Source organism: Gouania willdenowi, chromosome 7 (genome assembly GCF_900634775.1).
Source record: "Gouania willdenowi chromosome 7, fGouWil2.1, whole genome shotgun sequence".
In the NCBI taxonomy this organism is placed as follows: Eukaryota; Metazoa; Chordata; class Actinopteri; order Blenniiformes; family Gobiesocidae; genus Gouania; species Gouania willdenowi.
Window position 1 is genome coordinate 28,688,128 of NC_041050.1, and position 27,358 is coordinate 28,715,485.

The 27,358-nt window shown below is 37.5% G+C and overlaps 1 protein-coding gene across 1 annotated transcript in view; it reads right to left on the reverse strand.

The window, feature by feature from the left end:
- Positions 1–70: 70 nt before the first annotated feature.
- Positions 71–27,358, reverse strand: part of LOC114467478 (RNA-binding motif, single-stranded-interacting protein 2-like) — a 38,184-nt gene continuing 10,896 nt past the window's right edge. The window contains exons 2-14 of the mRNA XM_028453798.1: positions 24,147–24,370; positions 17,963–18,021; positions 15,383–15,474; positions 11,246–11,403; positions 10,974–11,053; positions 10,764–10,873; positions 10,634–10,680; positions 10,453–10,546; positions 10,301–10,351; positions 6,012–6,122; positions 4,431–4,511; positions 4,255–4,336; positions 71–2,076 (exon numbers count right to left, since the gene is read on the reverse strand). Coding sequence (XP_028309599.1) covers positions 4,259–4,336; positions 4,431–4,511; positions 6,012–6,122; positions 10,301–10,351; positions 10,453–10,546; positions 10,634–10,680; positions 10,764–10,873; positions 10,974–11,053; positions 11,246–11,403; positions 15,383–15,474; positions 17,963–18,021; positions 24,147–24,370 — 1,185 coding nt within the window. The 3' untranslated portion in view covers positions 71–2,076; positions 4,255–4,258. The remainder of the gene's footprint in view (positions 2,077–4,254; positions 4,337–4,430; positions 4,512–6,011; positions 6,123–10,300; positions 10,352–10,452; positions 10,547–10,633; positions 10,681–10,763; positions 10,874–10,973; positions 11,054–11,245; positions 11,404–15,382; positions 15,475–17,962; positions 18,022–24,146; positions 24,371–27,358) is intronic.

Consider the following 27,358-nt stretch of genomic DNA (forward strand, 5'->3'; position numbering starts at 1 on the left):
ACAGACTCCGTATCCTGAGTGTCTCTTCTGCTTCATGTTGCTGTTCACACTGAATAACAGCCAGTCAGCATCTTCAGAATTTACTTTTTTTTTTTATTATTATTCATTGTAAAGGAAACAAAAATCCAACATCATGGCACAAACGTTGACTGAGGAGAGGTCGCGCGCGCACACACAAAAGGACGTTGATTAACCGTTAAAAACCGACACCCTTCTGACTTGTTGACCTAAAACGGCTGCAGTTCACAGACATTTGCACACTCAACACTTTAGAAAGTTAGCAGCAACAGTTGTCTAGTGTGAAGAAGCCACAGCGTTGTCATGAAAAATGAAAGGACGTGAGCACCAGGAGATTTAAAAAAAAAAAGAGTCAGATTTGAAGGACTTGAAGCAGCTGCAGTGCATAAAAACAATTGTAGGTCACACGCTTCCAGAGAAATCAAAGGATTTTCTGCAAAGTTGAACTTGGAAAAATCTGAAACTTGACCACTCAATATCCCACCTGCCATTTTCAGTTCAAAAATTAATCACAATATTTATCAGCCACATTTTAAACTAAAGAGTTCCCTTTTATTTTTACTGATGTAAGAAAAAAGTGAGTCCAATTCTCTCAATTGATAAACTTTTTTTTTTTTTTACTAAGATGTGTTCGAAGGTGAAAAATTTTTCCAGACTAAATTATGAGACGTCTCAGATAATACACATTAATTTGCATAGATTATCAGACCTCGAGCATGATTTTCCAAACATTGGATGAAACGGTGAAAGGATGCAGACACAGTAGCATTAGATGTTAACTATTCTACGTAGTTATTGCCTTTAAAGCTTGTTCACAAACCTAATATGCGTCGTTCTGGCCGGATGAGGTATAGTTGTGGTTTTTGAGCATATATTTCCAACATTGACCCCAATAAGTTTAGGTTACATCTGTAACAACAACGTATTTCAATACACAAGTTTCCTCCACGAACATGAACTTTGAGTGAGTAAAGCGTCAGACATCCAAAGTGAAACTAAACGAATGTAGCAATGCAGGCAACATCGAGAAAAAACAAATCAAAGACTTGAAAAAAAAAAAAAAAAGTAAAACAATGAATTAAAAAGAACTTTAAATAACAGTTTAAAAAATAATGAGAGGAGAAGCTGTTACCAGTACGGCTCACGTCAAACCACCTCAACAGTTGTTTTTGGCATCTGATCCCTCTTTAAAAGCAACAATAAAGACAAAAAACAGCTAAGTTGAGAACTTTTGGTTTCACTGTGCGATGAACAGAATCACTTGACGAGTCACAGAAAGAGAAAAGAGGAAAACCGTCACCGTTTAACCACCCGTGGGTTTCAAACTGGAGCAGCTCAAAGTGAGTTTAGCTACAATAACATCTGGAATGTTTTCATCCAATTTGTACTTGTGTGCGTGTGTAAACTCAACGTTATTCATCTTCACCTGCAATTTTTCCCCTTCTCTGATTGTCGGAAGCTTTTGTTGACAAAGTTCAAAGAACAGCAAATGATTTGAGTCAAGTGCCAAAAGAGAAGTGAGAAGACTAGGGAAGGGTTTTACATCTAAATAAAAAAAAAAAAAAATCAGCACCATGAATGTCCACAAAAACCAGTCAGGAAGGTTTCATAATTTCAGCTTGTTTTGTTTTCCCCTGTACGCAGCAAACAACCAAACAAAGAGTTATGTACAAAAAGGCCTCAACATATAAGAAGAGGGAGAAAAAAAAAGTACATTTTACAAAAAAAGTCACGACAAATCATGACACCAAACATGACAAAATGTTTGACTCCTGGTTTCATTGTTGCTTCTTGAAGTAGTGCTCCATAAACGCTTTCAAATGTGTAGTCAGTCAGGTTTTTCTAGACTGGTATCAAAATATGTCCTCTTCCTCCTCATCCTCCTCTTCTTCTTCTTCGGTTTCCTGCAGGCGGCCTCTGCCCTCTGTCCTTCATTGCTTGTTTGAAGTTTCAGAGTTTCTCGTTTTGAAATGTGAGTCTATAGAAAATATCTTTGATGTCCATCGTGAGGAACAGTCCCATGCTTCTGCCAAATGATTAATGTCCCTCCTTGAAGACCTGACATGTGATGACAAGAAAGGACAAATCAGGGGGCGCGCCACACTTTGAGAAGCCCTGAGCTAGAGCAACACTCGATAATCCCAGGTAATCTAAAAAGTCAACTAATAAAAAGTAATTCAGGAGCTTAAACTGGGTTTACTCATGGAATAAACGTAGGAGGAAAATACTGAAATCAGGATCAAAAGAACAGTTTTTATTTTATTCGTATTTATTTCATTGGTTACTTCTCCGCTTGCTTTTTTAGGTTGTGATGAGATAAATGAAGGACGTATTTTTGAATTGATTCATAACCACGCCCATAAACACACTGCAGTTTTTCAAATGTCCATAAGTAGGCGCTAAAGGTAACAATTTACTCAGAGATGCATACGCTTTTAGCGTATGCTTACAGTCTGATATCCTAAAACTCTTAAAGAACATAACGTCCTTTGCTATTTTTTCATGACACGATACATTCTGCAATTCAAATACACTTCGTAGATAAAAAAAAAAAACATCACATATACCGGTAACTTTATTTCAAATACAATCAATTTTTCCCAAGGCTAACACATGGCTAGTGTAGCCCCAAACCCTTTCCCTTTCATTTTTACAGTTTATTAAGAACTACATAACCAAGGTTGCTTCTGTGTACATTTAATAGATGTTTAGCACCATGTTACGTGTGCAGATGTGAGTTTATTTTTTCCTCACTACATATGCTAGAAAGGTACGTACTCATCAGCAGATAATAAATTATTATTATTAAACAGTTTCTTACAGATAATGGGTGGACGGGCCCTCCTTGGTTTGATGCAAGTCAAACACAAATGTTTCACTACTTGTGATGGGAACAATTCTATATCCAAAGTGTCAAAGAGTATTTGTACGGTTGCCGTACGGGTTAGTTTTGAGTTTTAGGGTTAGGTTTAGGTTTAGGGTTAGGTTATAACCCAATATCCCAACAATTTTTAGGTTTAGGGTAAGGTTTAGTCTTAGTCACAAGACCTAAACTGACCATAGACTGACCAATCATGTGGCCAAATTGGGTGCTGCATACTGATAGAATGTCGGTATATTGATACGGCAACCGCAGGGATAGCCACTACCTCTATATTTGGTAGTAAACCTAAAATTAAAAAAGGATGCAGGCTGTTTGTAGAACGGACAGTAACAATGTATTATCCATGTATCATGTCACATGATCACATCAATCCTATGAGTAATGATGATCATATTCTTGATTACAGATGTATAATTCTATCTCTAAAGAAGAGGCTTCAAGCATTGGGTCCCAAGTGATTACCTCACAGTAGGATGACCGGTGTCTCGCTCTGGGAGAGTTGGTTTCTTATGTTTTTATGTTTAAGGGGGAAACGTTCCTATTTTCTGGACTTGAATCTTTCATACAACTGCAGATCGACAAATCCATGCAAAAGCAACAAAAACACACTCGAAACGACATCAGCATAAAACAGTGTTGCTCCCTACTACTCACAATACTCACACGTTTTGTCCTTTAAATATGGGGCGCCACGTTTAAAAAAACGTACGAGAATTTGTTACTTTTGAGCAGATTCACAGCAATATCTGTGATTTTTTTTCTTTTTTTTTTAAATACAATGTCACTGTTCAATCTAAATGTTAAATATGAAAACTAAATGTTAAATATGAAATCTAAACAGTGGATTTGCATATTAGCTAAATATTTAGTTTCACCCGTGACATTTAGATTTAACATTTAGATTTAGATTTAACATTGACATATTTTACAAGAAAAAAAAATTACACATTTAACAAATATTGGTGTAAATTTAGTCAAAAGTAACATAAAAAAAAAAATGGACATACAATTTTTAAACAAGGTTTGTTGCTAAAAGTCGCTGTTTATTTTAGAATGCGCAACTTTACAATCAGCGCCCCATATTTAAGCACCATAAATGAACTGAAACACGTGTTTTATGATTGTGTGAGTAAGTTAATTGCGTCCATGTTAGTGTCCTTTGTCTTTGGGCACACAATAGTCATTTTTTTAACCCTCTTGTGTCCTTGAAGTTGTTAAAATGACAAACCCACGCCATAAAACTAGTAAACAAAGGTCAAAGTCATCTAAAATGTAGGGCTGCACGTTTTTGAAGGGATTTAGATCTGAGGTCAAGACTAAAAGAGAGATAAAGGGATAAAGGCTCCACCCACCTCTTCACTTGTTATGCTGGTAGGAGTAGGACGTGTGTTCTGTGGGCGTCTCCATGGCAGCGGGCGGTTGGACCGTACTTTCCTGTTCGAACAAAGACAAAAAGCATGTAAGCGATTGTTTGGCACGACTTTAAAACTTTAAAAATGCTTTTAATAAGAGAAAAGCCTGTGTTTACCTCCACTGACATGTTGGTGGCAGGCACTTGTGTGTACTGGGGTATGTAGGTCCCCTGCATAGATGTGTTTGCAGGCACATACTGGGGAGGAAAGAGGAGGGGATACAATGATAATGCTAATCACACATGGTGATTATAGTGACTAATAAATAAATAAAGTTGCTGCACATAAGATGCATAGGTTTCATTACACAAGTCTTCATTAGTCTAGACAGCCAATGGGAGCTGTAAGTGCATCCCACGCACTTCACCTTCTGCTGACGTGCCCATTTTTCCAAAATAAAAGACAATTAATTTCCACCATCACAACACTTACTTAGAAAAACAAAGCAGTCCCTGGACTCCTCCCTGTGAGTGATTATAATGCGTTGCAGATATTTAAAGAGCTCTCTGACAAAGCCATTATGTTGCCCAGTGTAGTTCCTGTTTGTGCTGAGTCAGGGGTGTCAAACTCATTTTAGTTCAGGGTCCAAATACGGACCAGCTTGAGCTGAAGTGGGCCACAGATTTTAGGTGGGGGGAAAAGAGGAAATTCAACATTACCGTGCCCAGGTTTGCACTTCCACATAAATGATAAAGTATGAGTACATCAGTCCATGCAGGACTTTCACTCAAATTTCCCTGATTTTGTGAATTTGTGGAAATTTCATTAAATCATTTTCAGGAAAATTTGCCAGATTTTGCAAAAATTAAGAGTTCGTTCAACAACTTTAGTTTAAAAATGACTGCCGTCATGTGTAATACGAACTGGAAAACTGAGCCCTACAAATCTTGTGGATTTAATTTGAATTATTGTATTTTGGAGGGGCTGAGATGTCTATCATTTTTATTTCCTCGAGGTGTAAAGACTACTGATATATCCTACTCAAGCAGAAGTACTGTTATTTGATTAAAATTGTACTCAAGTACAAGTAAGTCACACATAAAATACTCAAGTACAAGTAAAAAGTAGCTCAATTAAAGTACTCAAAGTAAAAGTTACTTTCACCTCCCATGTTTATTATTGATAATAAATCTTGCCACGGTTCCCTTGCACACAGTAAACATCTCATGTATAAACTTATAAAGGAAGAAATCAAATCTTGCACAAATGGAAATGTACTTATTTTCTACAAAGGCATCAGTATAAAATTAAAGGTCAAAATGTACAATTCTTTTAAAAAAAATAAAATCACACCAATGAATTTAATTACAAATCTCAGGCTCTAAATATAGCTTCATTTATGAACTGAAAATAACCTACATCCACTGCATAATGGCATAATGCATTATGTTTAATCTGATTGGTTGGCTATGATGTGACGCATTTGATAGTTTCACAATGTTGATCATTTAAAAACAACATAATAATAATTTACTTATGTAACAAATTACTTTACTTCAATTAAAAGGAACTGAAGTACAAGTATAAATATTACTGATTTAGGAATATACTCCAAAAAAGTACAAGTATCCATAAAAGCAACTTAATTACAGTAATGTGAGTACTTTTAACCCGTTACTTTCACCTTTGCTCGAGAAAGCAAAATGTGACGTTTGACACCCGTGTGCTTATTGATGAACTGAGTGTGTTTGTCTTACTGTGCCGCTGCTGCTCATGGACAGGTGGCTGAGGTGCTGAGCCAGAGGCCCCATCATAGAGGTCGGCTGGATGGACATGCTGTGGTCCATTCCCGCTGTCAGTACAGCTCCCTGTGGGGATAAAGCTCATTACTCTCAGTGATAGTGATGCTGCTGTGTGACCACACGTCTTTCTGAGCTATGTTTGGATGTTGTCCTAATTCTAGGGTTTTCTACTACACATGTTACAGTAGTGTAGAGCTGTCACAGGGGGATATATATTTTGGATCACGATATTGTATAAACAATATAATTATATATAAATATTGTCCGTTTTAAAACTCCTTCAATAATTTCCAAATTTGATAAGAATACAGCAAACCAGTGCTGGAGACTCTGTGGTAAGGTTGGAGACCACACACACATTTTCTGGGACTGTCCTAAATTCAAAAAATTCTGGGAGGAAGTTAGAGTTGAAATTTCAAATATTTTACACACTTACATTGAAAGTGACCCACTGGCCTTTGTCTTTGGAGTGCTCCCCCGCCCCCCGATTACTTAAATAAACCAAACATGTACTTATTTAGAATACTGGTGTTGGTGGCTGAGGAGATGATTACAGTGTTTTGGTTGAAACCGTTGCCCCCTACAGTGGGTGAATGGAAAGAGAGACTCATAAAAGTGGACGCAATGGAAAAAATAACAGCAAGCCTCAATTTGACAATGGACTTATTCAAGAAAATGTGGAATCATGTATAAGTGCGTTGACCATACTTCATCACTACAATTGTGATTATTATTATTATTATTATTATTGTTATTATTGTTATTATTATTATTATTATTATTGTTATTATTGTTATTATTATTATTATTATTATTATTATTATTATTAATAATATTTTTGTATTACCATATATTTTGCCATTGCTTAAATGACCGTCTGCCTAAGAGTTTGATTTGTTTGCTAAAAGGATACTGTACTACAGCTTTATAAATGTTGTGACATGACTGATGATAATTTGTAAAGTTTGAAATATGAATAGACACTGTGGTTCAAAAAAAATATTGTTCGTACAATATTAGTATATTGTATGAACAATATAGTGATCCAAAATATACTTTCCCCTATAGCAGCTCTACGCTACCGTAACATGCTCCAGGTTTCCTCTCACAAATAAAAACTTGCGGCTAGAGTCTTGTGCAGATTTTGACTGTTTTAAAAGACATTCATGGCTGCATTTTGAACTAAACTAAACGAAATTAAACTAAACTAACCCAACAAAACCAGTGCTTCTCAACCTTTTTTGGATTGTGACCCCATTTTTTTTATTAGAAAACATTTCTGGCGTTAGTTGTTTTTTTTTCTAGAGTTAGTTTTTGATCATGTTTGTTATAATGTGTAACAAATACAGAACAGCCAGGATTAGTTACAAAATACACCAGCTCAGATACTTTTTTCTCTTTCTGATTTTCTTCATGCTGAATTTTATTTGAACTAGATTTATATTTGAGAAAGTGAAAGTAGAGAATACAGTTGTTTAAAATTGTGTCGTGTTTCAATTTGAAAAGAAATAGTAATTTAAAGCTGGGGTACTTGATTTTTTTCTTTAATTAAAAAAAAAAAATTCTTATTAGCAGGTAGTGTAGCTTTAACAAATCAGTAATTATTTCTAACACATTTCAGGTGACCATATTTTAATTTCAGGCTACCCCACATGGGGTCACGACCCCAAAGTTGAAAAATACTTAACTAAACCCTGTTGGGGCTGATGTGCATCTACTCTGGAAATACAAGTGAGCAACCTTAAAATGGGCGGAGCTTCTGGAGTAGTCTATACCATAAAATCTCCGAAGAACAATCTATGCTATGCTAACTACCTGAATACTCACTATACAGACCCTTTCCAAAAAATTAGAATATCATGAAAAAGTTGTTTAATTTCCATAATTCCATTCAAAATGTTAAACTTTCATAGATTATAGATTCAGGGCCCACAATTTAAATGATTTCAAGTATCGATTTGTTTATTTTGACAACTTTTCCGTGATATTCTAATTTTTTGGAGTGGGTCTGTACGTCTCTATTCAAAATGATCTGGTTCCAACCAACTCGCCACACATTGCGGAGTCCACAGGTGTTAGGTTTAATAGGAGGGGCGGGGCCAACAGTGATGGTTGCTGAATGATCACAAACCTCCGTTCTCAGCCAATAGCAACATTTGATTGTGCCATAGAAGGCAGTCACCCTTACATTTTTACAACAAAATATGCCAAACTGCAAGAAATACTTTGACTAAAATGTGGAGAGTTGGACTCATACAAAAATAACTAACTACAGTGTGATGCTACTACTGTTTTTAAGAAAATAACTTAACTCACCTTTTTACAGAAACTTATTTTAACAGTTAATGCCTCTTTTAGTCCTATCTTTTAATATATGTTGTGTTTTATTTATTTATTTTTTAATCCTGTACCACTTTGAGATTTGGCATCAAATGTAAAGTGCATTACAAATAAAATGTATTATTATTTATTATTTCAAGCACAAGCTGGCTCAATGTGGAATAAAGATGATTAACCATTTGCCTGTAGGTGAAGTGTTGCGATTTTGAAATAATTTGGCAAAGTAACACAAAAGAAACATTGTAAGTAAACTGACAGTTTTAGTCCTGTTTTGGTTCTGTGAGTCAATGTTCTGTTTAGTTTCCATTCTAGTTCTAGTTTCATGTTTTAAATCTTGTGTTAGTGTGCCAGGTATTCCTGCTTGTGTCCCCTCCTCCCAGTGATGCCAGTGTGTTTGGGTTGTGAGTGATTAGCTGCCTCGTGTTTCCACCCAGGTGTGGCCCGTTCCCAATCAGACCTCCCTCACTATGTAGCTGAGTGTTCATTGTCTATGTGTGTGTGTGTGTGTGCTACTGCGTTTTGTGTCCAGCTATTTGTTATCCTCATGCCTCCTTGTGCCCTTTTGTTTTTGTTAGTTTCTTGATCATTGAACATGGGGTGCACCCGAATAGTCCCTCCTATCTCCTTTCATATCCACTTTTCCTTAACCCCTAGAAGTGGTGGCCATGATAGGAAGCATTAGAACTCTCTTTAAGCTAAGGAAAGGAAGCTCAATGCTTCCTTTATAACCTCCTTTAGCATAGGAAACACTGATGCATCCTTTAACAAAGGAGATGAGCTGATGCTGACCCACAAATCCTTGCAGCGACAACATTTGAAGGGACACGCTCATCCGAGCGCTCACGGAAACTTACTGAAAAGGGACGGAGATCATGTAAGTTACCAATGCATAAATATTTTGCATAAATATAACCATTTCATAAAATCATACTTATTTTGGATTAATGTTAATTTCTGAGTGGAAGGTGAGTGTGAGTAACCGTTCTCAGTGTGACGTTCTTTTAGTTTCACTTTTGTTCCTCGTAGCCTGGTAACCTCTTTTCCTTTGATTTACATTCAAACCTTGTGATATTTGAAATTATATCAGCGGTTAGGAGGCACAGAAGTGTTATGAATGAAGTAGTGCATTTTTGGAAATTTGTAGTTTTTTTTTTTTTTTTTAACACTAACCATCACCGCTTTTGGATTATGACGTCACCTCGTGGAAGTGTCTGTCAAAATAATGTGATGGCCTTTCCCTAACTCCTTTAGGCAGTCTCCTAACTCCTTTCCTTAACCCTGTGACGTCATTCACGGGTTTAAGGAAAAGTGGATAGGAAAGGAGATAGGAGAGACTATTTGGACGCAGCCATGGACTCTTATTTTGAACGTTACGTCTGCCTGCTGCCTGATTCTCTCTCTGCGCTCATCCACAACTCAGAAACATGACGTCTTTCCAGATATGGATTTGGGTTTTTTGTTTTTCGCTGTGACTTATACGATTAATATCTTAGCCATATTGAAGCTTGTTGTAAAACCTGTGGGAAGCCTGTTTGAAAATGTACCCTTCGTCGGGGCGGTGTTTAGCTCAGTGGGTTGAGCGCCCGCCCCATACAGAGGCTATAGTTCCTCACCTGCAGCGGGTCCAGGTTCAATTCCCGGCCTGGGACCCTTTCCTGCGTGTCATTCCCTGCTCTCTCTGACCCCTTTCCTGTCAAGCAACTGTCATATAAAGGCCACTAGAGCCAAAAATATCCTTTTAAAAAAAAAAGAAAATGTACCCTTGGTTTCTATCCATAACTACTATAGCAGAGGTGTTTTTGATATGTCATGTGTTTTAGTTATTTTGTCTTGTCACATTTCTCACCCCAAGAGTCAGTAGGTGAGACATTGCACAGTCTTTATGGTACATTAATGACACTTACTGTAGGTGGCATTATGTACGACTGGTGATGTATCCAGGACGGGTTGTGTACCTGAAGGATTAAGAAAGATATTGAATTATCGCAACCTAGTCGCATTTTCCCTAATGCAGATTTGGATCCCTTCGTTTCAAAATGTAGGATTAGCTTCTGACCTGGTACGTGGACAAAGGTGAATGCATATATGGTGAGAGCGAGGTGGGTCCAATCATCCTATTAGGCGTGATACTATAAGGAGAAGAGTAAAACCTGCAGAGAAAGACACAAAGAAAGTGACTTAAAAGCGATCCCATCCCACTCACTGTGGAGGATTCTGCTCAGAAAAGGAGGACGGACCCGTTCTGTAAAGCTGTGGTTGGGTCGTAGGTGAGAGTCATTCCTCCCTGAAGCAAAAACGACAAATAAACAGCTTGTCATTATGAGGAGGAGGGGATGGAAATGAAAAATAAACCCTGACCGAGCTCACAGTGTCTCCATCTCTGGCCCAGGGTCGAGCAATGTGCAGGTATTTCCCTTGGCTTTGACGCTTCTTCTGGCCTCCATCAGCAAATTTACACAACAGAGGCTCAGACGGCACTGCAACATTATGACAAAAGATTAGAAAAACATTCATAACTTCAAAATATGGAGCTTTATCATTGACGTTTTGCTCAATAACAAAGAATGAAAAACTTACCTGGAACTCCAGGTGAAGTTTTGATGTATTTCCCATTGAAATGTTGAATGATTGCCTCACATTTCTCTGTGGACTCCATCCTTGAATAAAAAGTAATGTAACAGTAACGATTAGCTGCTTACTTATTCAATCATGAAACAAAAAAAAAAACATTACCCACATTTCACCACCAGAGAGCGGACTCATCACTATTAATACTGAAGCTGAATTTTCCTTATGAAATCCTAGCCAGCTGTCTTGGAAAAAGTGTCTGGATGTCTAAAAGCTGATACCTGGCAAAGCCCACTCCTCGGCTGGTCCCGTTAGAGTCACGGAGGATGCGTGTGGAAATGGCCTGACAGAAGGGCTTCAGCATGTTCTCCAACTCCTGTTCATCCATGGACAGCGGCAGGTTGGAGATGTACAGGTTGGTGGGGTCCTGCTCCTGTTGCTGGAAGAAAACACGCCAGTAGGAAAGGTTGAATTAGTTGAATCATCCCAACAATCTGAAGCCAAAAGTATATTAATTAAAAATACAAATAAAAAACAACAAAATAATTATAGTTTACGTGCATATCTACAAGATAATGCCAGTATTTTCAACCTGTTGTGATAAAATTCATTAAGAAAAATCTTCAAAAAGCGAAACTAAATCCCAAAGCTCCTGAAAACAAATGTATTTGGGTGTAAAGTAGTGTTGATGGTTCTTGTCCAACTTTTGACATTTTAGTTAACGTATTTCCATTTGGTGTATTTTGTTGTAAAAATCTAAGAGTGACTGCCCTCTAGGTGTTGAAACCAGGCTAAAACAATCGGATTTTGCGATAGTCACATGACCCCTAACCGCGTGTCAGCCACTTTGCCAGAATACGTCAGTCAGCGACTCAACGTCACGTCATAAAGTTGTCACGATACCTGAATAAGTAACCACGATACTATACCAGACGCTACACCGGATAATATTGCGATACTGAAGCCTTTTTTTATTATTATTTTTATGAACTGCAATGTATTTGTACAAGTTAGAAATACTCATTAATTACTTATAGTGTTGTTTGGTGCATGATAAGAGTACACGAACAAAAGCATATAAGCAATAAAAAACAAATGAATTTAAAATATATATGGCTGAAATTAAAAAAATAATCACTCAGTTTCCCTTGCACGTCAATTTATGTTTAACTAATATAAATAATCACCTTAGGAGAACAAATCCACTGTCTTTTAAAAAAAAACATAATAAACCATAGAGGATAAAATACAATAAACAGGAACTGATTCTCTGTGAAAACTATTTGTATGCATTTTCTGGGTGACGTCACAGGTGTTTTATGAGGTTGTATGTATATAATTTGTAAATATTGTTTGTACATTGTAAATAAAAATAAATGAACAAATAAAAACAAGATCGCTCTGAGTCTGTGCGGAAAAACAAACAAAAAGTGTTTCACTCCTGTGGCTCCTATAGCTGGTAACAGCGCCTTCACAGTGGATGTCCTATTGCTTTACCGTCTCTGCCTCGTTTAAAGCCAAAATACTTCCAAATGGGATTTTTAGAGTTTGTTTTTTGAGCAAAGTTAGTGATGCCACTGACGTCGCCGTCGCGGCAGCCATGTGTTGTCTTGTTGCCTCTATGTAGCAGGAACTGGCACCAGTAGGATCGTAATCCACAATGGTACCATTGTGTAGAATTTCTAGTATAGTAGGAACCGTTACAATTTGGCACCTTGGGTATCGTACAACTATACATGTCATTTCATCGCACTTATTAGCATCAGAAAAAGAGATCTACAAGAGGACGATAAAGGAATTAGGAATCATAGATCCATATGAAGCATGACAGGTGCTGCTGCTCCCAACTATGTCACAGTTGGCATCGTGTTTAAACTCCCAGGAGACATAAAACCATAGAGTTCGGCCTTAATGTTGGGTTTTAGTTTGGCATTGTATGTGGTATCTAGATACCAGATGCAGGGGAATCCTCAATAAGCTGTTCAATCAGCGTTAGAGTTGGAAAAACATGCCTTTACCATTATTGTAATCTAAAGTTAAGGTTAGCTATTACATTTAGTTTCCATTAGCTCATCTGCTCTTCTTCACACGTGTTTGACCGCAGATAGAAGGGACATAGGTTGCTTGAGGCAACCTGTCCACTTAAGAGGATGAATGTACAGGATTCTTGTATTGTAATCTTAAATTGTAATTACATTTGCATTGCTCCATCTCTCTCAGCACTGCTTTGACATTTTGGACAAAGACCTTTCGAAGTAATCTGAAGAACATCTGACTTATATTCTTACCTCCCTACAAGGACAACATCATCATCTATTCCCCTATTGCACGCTAGCATGTCCCAGCTTTACTTGTGGGCTAATCCTGACCTTGAATGCAGACACAGGCAGCACTGTTGGCTTCTACATTTGACTTTAAAAATATTTTACAAACAACAAAATGACAGGATCTCCCGCAGTTTTAGTTTTCTTAGATGCTCTAAAAGTATTTCAGCGCTCATTTATTTATTTTTTCCTCTGTGCCCTGCTCACACAAATTGACCCTCAGTACCTTGTAAGATACAACCAATCTGCATCACCCTCTAACCATTATGCATATTCATTATCTCAAATTGCAAATGTGATTAAAAACCTGTAAATGCAGAGCAAGCCAATTTCCATTCCATGAATAATGCATGTTTAATCGCAGGGACCTGCGATGAAGGTGATTTCTCCTTCACCTTTCGTCCTCGTCGCTTCCTCGTTTGCAAGTTGCCGCGGTGCGAAACTAGCAAAAACAAAGCCTGAACCCAGAGGAGAAAGCCAAGGGGACCTGCTGTGGGTCTCAACTGTGTGAGTGAGTCAGAATGAGTCAGAGCGAAATCTGACGCATAAGCCTTGTTGTAAACCCAGACTGAGGCGGTGAGGGAAATGGAGTTAACTTTGTGAGCTAGAAGCAGTGTGAATGTCAGTGATCCAGCTTAATGGCAGATCAGCTTTCCCAGGGTGCCGGTGGCATGTGTGTCCATGCTTGTGTGTGTGTGTGGCTGACTGGGAACTGTGCCCTGCTGATGGGAGAGATGCTTAGACACTGAGTCAGAAGCCACAGGGGAGAACAGACAGGTTCTTTGTACTGGGAGCACAGGGATCAGCTCCCCCGACACTGTCACCACACATGAACACACACACACACCTGTGTGTGTGTGTGTGTACAGTCTACAGTGTATTTCCACCAGGATACATGGCATTTCTTTGGGATTATTGTGACGAAACAGTCCTTAGCTTGTGCGCACGTTTCTCAACGTTTTTGTCATTTGTATGGATTATTTGGAAGGAAATGTGTGATTTTTCAAAGATTCGTGGGTGGGATAAAACAATTTTAAAATCTAAACATAAGGACTCAGGAAGCAAAAACCTCACCATTCGCAGTGATCCTCATTAACAATGTCACAGTAGATCCAAACGTATGGGCAATTCCATTTTTTGACATACGCAATCCAGATCTGATCTCGATGAAACCTTGTGGGGTAATTTGAGTCATATTTCATAAAGATCGGTCAATACTGAACCAAGATATGAGTTTTGGAAATTCCACCAATGATGAAAGATTAGGATTTTTCTTTTTTTAAACTGATCTAGAATCAGTATTTTGACCCAAATCCCCTCCTAAATGTAATGGAATATTCCACGGCGTAAGGTTTGGTTTATATTTTGTCAAAATCTGTTCAGTACATAACTTGACACGATCCCGCTAACAGTCAAATTCATGAACAAATGGCGGTAACAATATGACCTTAGTTAATAATAATAATATAGTAAAAATAATGCAGATGTCAAGCACAGTATAGCTTCATCTCCCTTTAGCTTTTACCACTTCAAATTGATTTATTTAATTATTATTATTACAATTTTTTTAAAGATACTTTTCAAATTTAAATAAATAGTTTGTATGTATGTGGGCGAACCCTTTTGTATTTAATGTTTTCATGTAGAAAGTCAAACTTACCTCATTCTGAAAACTAAAGCGTACCACAGAATGAGGTAACGCTTATATTTCTTAATGTCCTCTGTATTGTTTATCTACTAATTGCTCAAGTGTTTGCACATGATGTGCAGTGAGCTCAGGTGACACCTGATGTGTCCAATCAGGTGTCAGAGCTACCATTCTAGCTCCGCCCCTGTAACCAAGTCACTGAGTGGATTTAACCCATATAAACTGTGAACACTAAACAATAAATCCAACCCATCGGACGACATTTCTGTACATGTTAGGCTCAGGAAAATGCTAATAATACGTGTGCAAAATATTTACAGAAAATACAAATCCTCAAAATGTGAAGCAACTACGTGACTTGTCGTTTGATATGAGATTAGCATGTGTAGCAGGTGTAAATAAACTCATCCAAGGTCACTGTGAACAAATATTGAAGCATTTCTTACCTTGGCCATCTGAGCCTGCACGCCACCAGCCTTTAGTGCCGTCACTGCCTTTTGAGCTGATCCAGGACTGTCAAAGTCAACGAAGCCATAGCCTGTAGTCATTAACACTTACAGTGAGGAACTCTAATGTGGAACAAGCTTCTTTATACCACTCTGTCATTTATTCTTATTTTTTTTATTCAGGCAAAATTTTGTATCAAGTCATTTGATGGTCTCGTGTATGTGACTTCATCTAAATAAGTGAATATCCAGAGGTGAAAGTAATGGATTACAAGTACTCATGTTACTGTAATTGAGCTGCTTTTATGGGTACTTGTACTTTTTTGAGTATATTTCTAAATCACAAATTTTACTTGTACTTAAGTACAATTTAAAAGAAGTAAATTCATTTTTTACATTTCTACTGAGTAAATTCATTTTAAAATGATCAACGGACATTGTGAAACAACAAAAAATGAAATGACCAGACAACTATTAAATGCATCACATCATAGTCGACAAATCAGATTAAACGTAATGCATGGCGTCAAAACAGCATTGAATGGAGGTTATTTTCTCCGTTCATAATTGTAGCTATACTTAGAGCATGATCATTTATTTACAGTATTCTGAATTCAATTCATTGGTGTGTTTTTTTTATTTTTATTTTAAAAAGAATTGTACATTTTACAAAGTGTCTATAGTTCTGGACCCGGACCTCAGACAAATCTGACAATTGTTCTGGCACTTCCTGTGCACATGCACAGTTTTATCACTTTAGGACGTTTCCTTCCACTGATGTGGGTTCGAATTCCACTTCTGACATATTTTTATTTTTCATTTTAACATATTTAACACGGGAAATTCCACTTTTAAAAATACATATACTGAAAACTATACTTGACATTTTAGGGTTATTCCTGGATTAGGGTTAGTACTAAAATAAAACTGACAAAATGCCAGAACAATACATTAAAAAATAATTAATCTGTGTATTAGAAACACACCCTGATATATAAATCTGTGTTTGAATCTAAAAAGCTAATCAGGTAAGTTAGTAACACACACCTGTTGTGTAGCTACAGTGTGATGTTTAACACAAAGAACACACTGTGCTTGACTGTGCTAAACAAAAAAAAAAGTGTCTGCTAGAGGTAGATTTAACAGTTGAAATGGGAAAAAGTCTGCAAAGCTCAGTTTAGCACTGCTACAAGTATTTTTTTATGATATCACAAACAAATCTGGTGATCTTCCACACCTCACTTTCTGCTGGAGCCCAAACATTTTTATTTCATAATTAACAATTTAACAAGTTTCTGTTAACTGCTAAATACCAAGAGCTGATGCTGGGCGATGTGACCCATAAAAATACATCTTATGTAAATAAAATGTGTCCGACGATTCATGTTTGTTTCATTCTCCACTAGGGCTGGGCGATTTTGCCTAAAATAAAAATCTCCGATTTGACTGACGCGTCCCTGTCACTGCTTGACCCGTGTCCTTCTATAGTTCTATAGTTTTGTCAGTTTTATTTTAGTACTAACCCTAATCCTAATCTCAACCCAGGAATAACCCTAAAATGTTAACTTTTTTCAGTATATGTATTTTTAAAAGTGGATTTTCCCGTGTTAAATATGTTAAAATGAAAGGAAAGAAAAAAAAAAACCTAATCCAGGAAATATATTAAAATGTTTCTTTTTTCGTATATGTGTTTTTAAAGGTGGAATTTGCCACTTTAAATATCTTAAAAACCTACATCAGTGGCAGGAAACGTCCTAAAGTGATAGAACTGTGCATGCACACAGGAAGTGCCGGAACAATTGTCATTTGTCTGAAGTCCGGGTCCAGAACTATAGACACTTTGTAAAATGTTTGTCAAAATGTACAATTCTTTTTAAAATAAAAAAAAAAACACACCAATGAATAAAATTCAGAATACTGTAAGTAAATTCTGATGCTCTAAGTATAGCTACAATTATGAACTGAGAAAATAACCTCCATTCAATGCTGTTTTGGCGCCGTGCATTACATTTTTTTAAAGAAAAATTTGATTTTCGATTCGATTTTCGATTATTTTTTTCAATGCACTTAAAAATGACTGCAGACATCAGATATATTGTCAAAAGTGATTGTGATTGTCCTCAAGAGTTAAAATGCAAAGAACAATCCCAAAATAAAAAGTAAATGAGGTTCTGTCATTCAACAGCAACTTCACAGCAGCTTAAATGTTCTGATTAAGAAATCAGATAACTACATATGTTATAACATTACAATTAAAAAAATATTAAACTCTTCCCTTAGCATCTCAGCATAGTGCACACATATACAGTAGCCTACCCGAAGGGTAAACAAAGAGGGGACTGGCTCACATCGTGCTACGGTGACCCACAAGGACGGAACGTGAAAAAGTCCGAAAAAACTGTTGTGGAAAAAATTAAATAAATAAATTTAAAAAACTCGAATTTACAAAATAAAAACACTTGCATCTACGAATTCGATTAAATCGATTAAATCAATTTTTTTGTCCAGCCCTAATTCCCATTAGGGGAATTAGGGCTTGTTTGATTATCCAAAGATTAAATGGGGTGCTGTGTGCCTCACCTTTGCATTTATTGGTCGTCTTGTCCAATATGGCCTTAGTAGAAACAATTTTCCCATACCTGAAAAACAGAACGGTTTAGTCGAGGTTCATCCGTCGTGTGCATGTTTAAAAATATTACTCGTTTACCTTCAATACAGCTTTTGCAACATTGCTGAGGCAAGAGGTTTCTTTCCAGATTTAAATGCAAATTCAGGTTCTGATGATTAAATTATAATGCACTGGGCATTTATTTATTTTTAAAAGAGCTGTGACACTCAATACAGTTTTACCATCTCATCATAAATCACATGCATAGCCCAGGCATGACTGTGTGTGTGCCAGGGAGAGAGAGAAAAATAAATTGAATGGAATAAGAAGAATAATGTCCTCTGCACTCAGGACTATAGATTCCCTATATTTTATTTATTACAGCTCACGCACAGATGTCAATCGTGTTTTATCTCCTGGGAAATCCAACATGAAGTGACAATTACATAAAAAACGAGTGCCCCATTGAATTAACCTATTGCTTTACAGTGAGCTATCAATACGAAGATCCAGCATTATTTGCTTATGCGGCTGGTAGTTGTGCTGCACACACTGCAGATGTATTATGTGGTGGTGTGTGTGATGTGGGTAAATGCTTCTGTGCAGCAGTGTCTATCAGTTCCCATCTCTAGGGCGAGTGCATGCAGTGTAATCTGATACGCCTCTATCTGGATGTCCTGTCCAATGCTGGCTCACAGCCACCCTCCCATTCTACTAACCAGCTCTTCTGCAGGCAGCACTCCACTGGGTCCTAGTGCCTCTCAACGGGCCAGTCCCATAGGACTGGGACCAAAATAAAGCCCTATAATTTTCTGTCCAGACCAGCCCACTACATTACCAGTGACACCACTAGGAAGTCAATGATGCTCAACAATAAGTGGCTTTTTATGTCTTCATTTAAATGATCAATATCCTTTGTCCAATTTTTGCCCCTTTTCAAAAAGTTCTGACACTTTTTTCAGACTTTAGCTTCCTTTTGCCAATAAATATCCATTTTTGCAAGTTCTTTTCAGGGATGTTTCGATACAACTTTTTCACTTCTGATACAATATCGATATTGCAGCCTTGAGTATTGGCCGATACCGATACGATATCAGCATGAATCATACATACTTTTACTACTTATTTTATAGAGTGGAATGTTAGAAAATGCTTGATCAAGTAAACAGAGAACAATAGTCAGCAACAGTAAGTATGAGAAAAACTGACCCATTTATTATTAACCAATTGGTTACATACATTTTAACTTTCAACATAATATCTACAGTATTCTACAATTGAAAAAATATAAAATAATTTTAGATGCAGTCCGATAAAATCTGATAATCTTTATTTGGTATCGGACCGATATCACAATGTCTGTTGATCATTTTAAAACAACAAAATAATAATTTTCTCAGTAATGGTTGGGTGTAGAAAATGTAACAAATTACTTCCTTTAAAATGTACTAAGTACAATTACTGATTTAGAAATACACTAAAAAAAGTACAAGTACCAATAAAAGCAACTCAATTACAGTAACGTGAGTACTTGTAATTACAGTAACGTGAGTACTTATAATCCGTTACTTTTATCTCTGAATACAATGCATGCATTTATAATTTCTTACAACTCTATTCCACACACTCAGGATCTGTTGTATTATGTATTTGACCTCCTCTATGACATTACTATTTCATGGTGCTGTTCTCAGCCATAGGATGAACAGGCTAACATAGTCTCCCCGTACTGTCTTATGTTTATTATTCCCACCAGTCGTTTACAATATAACAGCTTCTTAAGATGCAAGCTTGTTGCTAAAATACTCAATTGTGCTCAGAGGACTTGGTCTTGTTGATGCAGAGTGAGAGGAAGGGCTTTAGACTCAGCCATGTGTGAGAGATAGAGTCCACGCCGATGCCCATCCATGGTCAACGACCATTGAGGACCAGGGCATGAAGCAGAGCGGCAGAAAGACCCCCAGAGAGACCACTGCAGGGTCGGAGATAGAGAATCAAATCAACCCCCCATCCCATCCCCTCCTCTCATCCTTCACTCCGTACACAGTACATTAGAGCTCACATTCAACAACTCCCAGTGAGGGGGAGGGGAACTCTGGGACCGCTGTGTCCTCATGCTATGCACATAATGCACTGTTCAAACTTGAGTCATGGAAGTCACATTGGCCACGCTTCAATTCTCCTTTAATTCAGAATAAAATTAAATCACCTTTAAACTGACCTTGTTGACCAGTGTTTCTCAAATGGGGGTACGTGTACCCCTAGGGGTACTCAATGGCACTACAGAGGGTACTTGAGAGAGAGAGTGAGAGAGGAAAATTAACAATTGAAAGCATTGAAAACATGAGGTTTTATTATGTTTATTTTGAGTTATAAATGATAATGCTAAATATTACCAGCAACTAACAAAACAAACAAAAAAAAGAGAAAAAAATATACTGAATAATAATAAGAACATGACAAACCACTAAATACACAAAGGGACAATGCTACAAATCTAGATAATTACATCCTGTATTAATCTCAGTTAGCGGACTTCACCTAACCAAACATTCCCTATCAGAGAGAAGCTGTCCTACGAAGGTCAATAACAACATGCTAATTTAAGCCAAGTGTTTTCAGCCTCGGTACGTGTGCGTTCACATAAAAGGAGTGGAGATTGTAGAGTCTAACCAATCATTACAATGAAGAAAACCGGCAGAGCGAGCGTCTTTACAATGGAGGCACAGCTTATCATCTTAAACGAACCCACTTTAAGTTAATTACGGTCGTTCTGCGCATGCTCGACGTGCCGTGATGACGCGCTGGTGACGACATAATCCAAGATGGCCACCTTGACTCGAGTCGAGACGATTTATTTAATAAGAGCCTTAAAAGACATGGATATAATGAAAAGGGTGAAAGAAAAGGTTTGTTGCGTGATTTTTTTTTTCCCAATACACGTGATAAGTCATGTTCACACCCTGTCCAATCAGAACCCTTCCCAAACCCCAGACCAAAAGCGGAATTGAATAAAGCCAAATAAACCAGTTTTCCATGTAAACCTCAATTCGGAATTACAATTTCCATGTAAACACAAAGCAGAACACTTTATCTCTGAATAATTTAATTTGGATTAATTAATACTGAATTAAAAACATCATGTAACCATGGCCAATGAAATAACAGAACTAAGTAACTTGTGCTTAGCACTCCTCCTAAAGGTCCCTTTTGGTTATGTTACTGTTGTAAACACTCTGCACCACTAGCCGCCTGCCCCACCCCACAGCTACATGCGCACCTTTCCTCTCCCAAGACAGTAACAACCGATCACTGAAAAATCCTAATACAACAGTGACACTAAGGGTGCTTTCACACACATAGTCCCATGTGCCCATGTGAACAGTATGAGGAAGAGAGATGTGTGAGATGTGTTTGTGTGCTGACAAAGTTGCTCTGAAAATGGATGGATTGATAGATGGATATTTGTGTGTGTGCTGCCTGATGGACCGCTAGGTTGCGAGTGTGTGTGTGTGTGTGCCTGTTGCCGCAACGACAGTGTGTTGAGATTGCTGTGTGTTGCTGCTGAGCTGTCACTGTATGAAGTTGCTCCGTTCCTCAGACAAAGGTCTTCTCTGCCTTTTCATTGCTGGCTCCGCCATGATATAAGTTTGAGAAAAGTGAATTTGTAGACAACCGTGTGCAGCCACACTGGTCATAATCTAGCATGAGTTTGAATTGGACTGCCGTAAAGCAGTTCGTCTTGCCACCGGGTCGGAGGCAGGAAAAGTTGCAGGTGCTATTTTCTGGCCAGAGACAGCAGTGGGGGATGAGAGACCCCCAAATCGCCCCATAAACACTTGTATTACCCTCACAGGGACTACGAAAAGGACTTAGTACGGTAAAAAAGTTACTTAGTTCTGCTTTAAAAAACGTGTAACCATGACCATTGTACAATGGCAGCTTTGCATCTTCATCTGTGTACCCCCCCTAATTCTGACTTGTGGACACAGCACCCCCATTTATAGTTGGGCTAAGCTGAAAAATACACCAGCCATCCAATGCGCTCGCCTTCCAGGCAAATATTATGAACAGATTTGATCTGCTCTGTAAATGCAGAAATATGAGAACTCCCCTCGTCAAACACCACCTGACACACAAACCCTGAACTCTGATCACTCCTCCCCCTTTCATTCCATCCATCCTCCACACACACACACACACACACACACACCCTTGCCCTTGTTTGCCTTTCCCTTTCCCCTGGGCTTGTCGTTTCCTGTAGGATTGGTACCGCCTCATGTGAGCCATATCTTCCAGACAGCTGTAAAATAGCAGGCCTAGCCCACCCTTATTCAATCTGCAGCCCCCTTTTCCCTCCACCTCCCCCCCCCCCCCCCCCCCCCCCCACCTCCCCCACTTCTCTGGTTCTCATCACCAGGCTCCAGAATTCAATTAAATAAGAGCAGATCATTCATCGCAGCGCTGCATGGTTTGATGTCTTCTAGCCAAGGCCAAACAAACATATCAGATGAAGGGATCACGCTGCCATTTGACGTCTGGCTATAAGCTGCACTACTACACACAGCAGAAGACTCATGCTCAAGCTGATGAGCAAAAGAGAGTTGTATTTATAGTGCTGACTGTGACTTTGAAATGAAAGACATGTTCTCGTTCTTATCTCGCTACTGGATGACACAGCATAATAAGACCAAGAACAGATGAAAAGATTAAGAAGACACTGGGAAGCATGACGGAGGAAAAATACACCTAGATGTTTATGTTGTTAGGGTTTAGGTTTAGGTTCCCATTACCAGAGGTGAAAGTAACGGATTACAAGTACTCACGTTACTGTAATTGAGTTGCTTTTATGGGTACTTGTACTTTTTTGAGTATATTTCTAAATCAGTAATTTTACTTGTACTTAAGTACGTTTTAAAAGAACTAAAGTAATTTATTACATTTCTACACCCAAATGTTACTGAGAAAATTATTATTTTTGTTTTAAAATGATCAACGGACATGGAAACTACAAAAAACGAAATGACCAGAGAACAATCAAATGCATCATAGCCGACAAACCAGATTAAACATAATGCACGGCACCAAAACAACATTAAAACTGAGAAAACAATCAGCATTCAGAGTTAATAAAGTTAGTTATACTTAGAGCCTGATCATTTTTTAAAATTTTGAACGAAATTATGTACGATTCTTTTGAAATGCGAAAAAATAACTAACTAGTCTTTTACTATGGTCTACTGCCAGTGGTCATTCAAATACATAAATGTACTGTATATAAGTCTCTCCTTCGTCCAATAGACCCCTATATAAATGGAAACAATTGCAGAGTGCGCCCAGCCAATAGGCTTCGACTTCCTGTTTTTGAGACTGTCAATCAAAGTGAAAAGTGGAACTGTCCACGGAAACAAGGCCGCGCGTCACAACAGCAAACAGGTAAATATGATTTTGGCTCTTACCTGACCCATAGACCTATTAATATTAATGCGACCGTGTTATGTTCCGCCATGCATGTGCAGAAAAGTAGACCCATAGACCGATCCTATGCAACCTTGTTATGTTCTGCGATGCGCATGCAGAAAAATACAGGCGTGGCTTCTGGTAGATTGGCAGAGGCAGTGGGAGGAAGTGAGGCTGTTTAGGGCGGGACATCGAGACGTTTCTCAGAAACTCTGGATATCAGCTTTAAGTTTATACGTGAGATGTTTACTGTATGCAAGGGAGTCACGGCAAGATTTATGACTAAAACTAAACATGGGGGGTGAAAGTAACAAGTGGCTTACTTTGAGTATTATTTAATTGAGCTACTTTTTACTTGTACTTGAGCATTTTATGTATGACTTACTTGTACTTGAGTGCAATTTTAATCAAGTCACAGTACTGCTACTTGAGTAGGATATATCAGTACTCTTTACACCTCTGCCCATTTCAGAAATATCTATAAAGCAGTGCTATTTTATTCATGTGTAGAAAATCCATTCATTAAATGTATTTTTCTACATGAACATGAAAAACCGTTCAGCCTCTCAGCCATCACGCCACTCTGTCGTAATCTACAATCAGTTCCTCAACCCGGGTTCACGTTGGCAGCTGACACCCTGAATGAGATTTATGGGCCGTGCATGCAGCCTTTCTATTGGTTGTAGGGTGACTTACGGCTGACAGAGTTCGACCAGATCCTGGTCTGTGGTTCCTGGGTGGAGACCACGGATGTAAAGGTTGGTTTTGCTCAGCTGCTCTCCCCCACAGCCACCACCACCGCTGCTGCTGCTGTTGCTGCTGCTGCTGCTGTTGCTGAGGGTGGAGGAGGTGGTAGTGGTGGTGTTGTTGTTGGGGCTTGGAGGAGCCATCTGATGGTTGGAGGGGGACACATAGGTCTGCTGCAGCACAAACACACAGAGCACAATCAAATATATAATAGTTGTACACAAAACAGATGCAAATACAGCCACTTGAGTCAGACATAGGCAACTGGTGGCCCAGGGGCCACATGCGGCCTTTGGTCTAATTTTACGCGGCCCCCAAAATAAATGTACAAAATGGCAGAAAAATACACAAAACAAAAGCAAGAATACTTGAAAAAATACAAATAATTACAACATTGCAGGAAAATACAGTAAAAGACAAGAAAAACACAGAAAATACTCCTAAAATACACAACTACTATGACAACTAGAGTGGGAACCTCTGGGTACCTCACGATCCGATACGATGCGCGATATAAATCTCACAACAACGATTATCTCACGATATGACGATACTGCGATTATCGATATATTGGTCAGAAATCAATCTACGATAATCTGTGACATAAGAAAAAAAAAAGATTAAGTGAAAAAACACAATTTTTATTTTATATCTCTGAAAGACAATACATTGAAAGTATTCTATGAACAGTGACACTATTTTAGTGCAACATTTCTGTAAATAAGTGTCAACATACCAATGTAAACGAATAAGTATCTCCAATAGTGCTTTCTGTAAACAAAAATAAGGTCTTTCTTACCAGTGACACCATTATAGAGCAATATCCCAGTAAACAATTGGTTCCTTCAACAAACAGTGACACAATTTATGTGAAGACGTACCTGCACATTTTAGTGAAAAAGCAGAAAAGGTTTTTAAAAAAAATAAATTCAGTAAATAAAAAATAAAAAAATCGATACTTAGCGGAAGCATATCGATAATCGATCGTGCGGAAAAATATCGCGATATATTGCCGTATCGAGATATAGTCACACTCCTAATGACAACGGTAATAAAATTATGCCAAATAACACAAAACAACAACAAAAATACTACTAATATAATATATATAAATTACAGGAAATGAAAAAGTACACAAAAAGACAACAATATGCAAAAAAATGACTCTGCAAACCCACAGCACTAGAAACAAACAAAATGATAACAGATATACACAAACATTACTCAAAAAAAGGCAAAATGACTAAAAAAAAATACACAATTTGACTCCAAAAAAACATATATTTTACAGGAAAAATACACAAAATGACAACAGAAATGCACAAAAAGCACCCAAAATTACTATAAAAACTTTTTTTTCTCTCCAGTGTTAATGCTCAGATCATTATTCTAAATGCTGACATGAATGTTAATAATGTGGCCCTTTGATCAAACACTTTTTCATGGCCCCTGCTGTGTGGAAGTTGTCCATCTTTGCACTTGCTTATGCACTATCTGCAGTAGTGTAGCCAGATGCACCCATCAGTCGGAGGCAGGACCATCACGGTGAGTTTAGTGGTTAATCAGATTAGATGGGGCAGGTGAAAATGCGTGAAAAAACAAAAGGGATTGAAGAAGTGTGCAAATCAGATACAAAATATAACACGAAATTGACAATTTTTTTTAAATTATCGTGCATATATACTATAAGGGTGTAAGAAAAAATTGATTCAGCAATATATTGCGATATTTCGCCACGAGATTATCATATCGATCCAAAAAATGTCCAAATAAATGTTTTAATCATGTTTTAACTTTAAAAAAAAAAACAAAAAACATTTAATTGCACTAACATCTGCACAGCACGTAAACTCCTGGCCACTAGGTGTCAGTGAACCACATCAGACCTTGTTAAACTACCTCACACCTCAATGCTTTTCAGCTTGGAAGTTTATTGCACTTTATTTTCATAAAACACACTGGGCACTTTTATAGATTTACTGTCGGTGGTTCCTCTTTTAAAATAAAATAAGAATTTAGAATTTAATAACTTAACAGAATCAGAATCTTACAATTGGTTACTATTTACTTGCTCTCGCAAGTAAAAAAAAACAATTAATAAATTGTATTTCATATCATTTTGTACTTGTAAAGGTGAAATTTGTAATTATTAATATCGCAATATATTGTTATGTACAGTATATTGTGTTTAGTATCGCGACATGTGTATCGTATCGTCAGATACGATACACACCCCTAATATGTACCAACATTTTCTCACAGTGAGGATCAACAAATTAGCCCAATTTGGGAGTTAATTTTGACTTTGGGATTAAATATTTTTCAGTGTACATAGGAAACGTTCAGGAAGCAGGTCTTAATGCACAATTCTGTCTGTTTTGGGAGTAATCCGATTTGTTCGTGACTTCTATCAGTTTATCTATTACTAGCAATGGAAGAAAAAAAAACTAATACAAGACATGTGTTGCTTTCATTGTGTAAAACAAGGACCAGAACGACATATTTCCATACACACATTTAAAACATGCACTTTTTGAGCTTAGAAAGTACGATGCGTTGTATTATGTTAGCAAAACATAATTTATCCATAAAATCATAATATACAGTATGATGTAGTATGTCCCTTTCTGCTACTGGGGGACTTTCATGCTATTTGTTTAAAGCATCTATTCTCGACGTGGCCACTGTAAAACACTTATATGCATAAAAATCCATGGATTAGGCACATAAACCAGAATATTAATTACATAAATATAAGTCATTTGTTGGTTTTTTTCAATGACTGTAGGAGGCTAATATGAATCGCATTCCCTGCTATTAATAGCATACACATATTAATACTAATAATAAACGTGAGTGTCACATTCTCTGATAACTATACATCAGAAGGGCGTAAAGTCATTTCTGAAGGGATTCAATCCTGCACGTTTCAAATGTCTCTTTAGATGCAACTGAATACAATGAGCTGTCGGTTACCAGGTGTTCTGCAGAGCTGAATGATGCAGCTAATGTATCATATTACACAATCACACTACTGTTCATTGGATGCAGTGAGAATGCACGTCTTTTTTTGTGACAAATTAATGGAATTCAAAGGAAATGATCATAATAAACCTTGAAATATTGGATTGGGAAAACAGTTATTTGTCAACAGAGGCAAA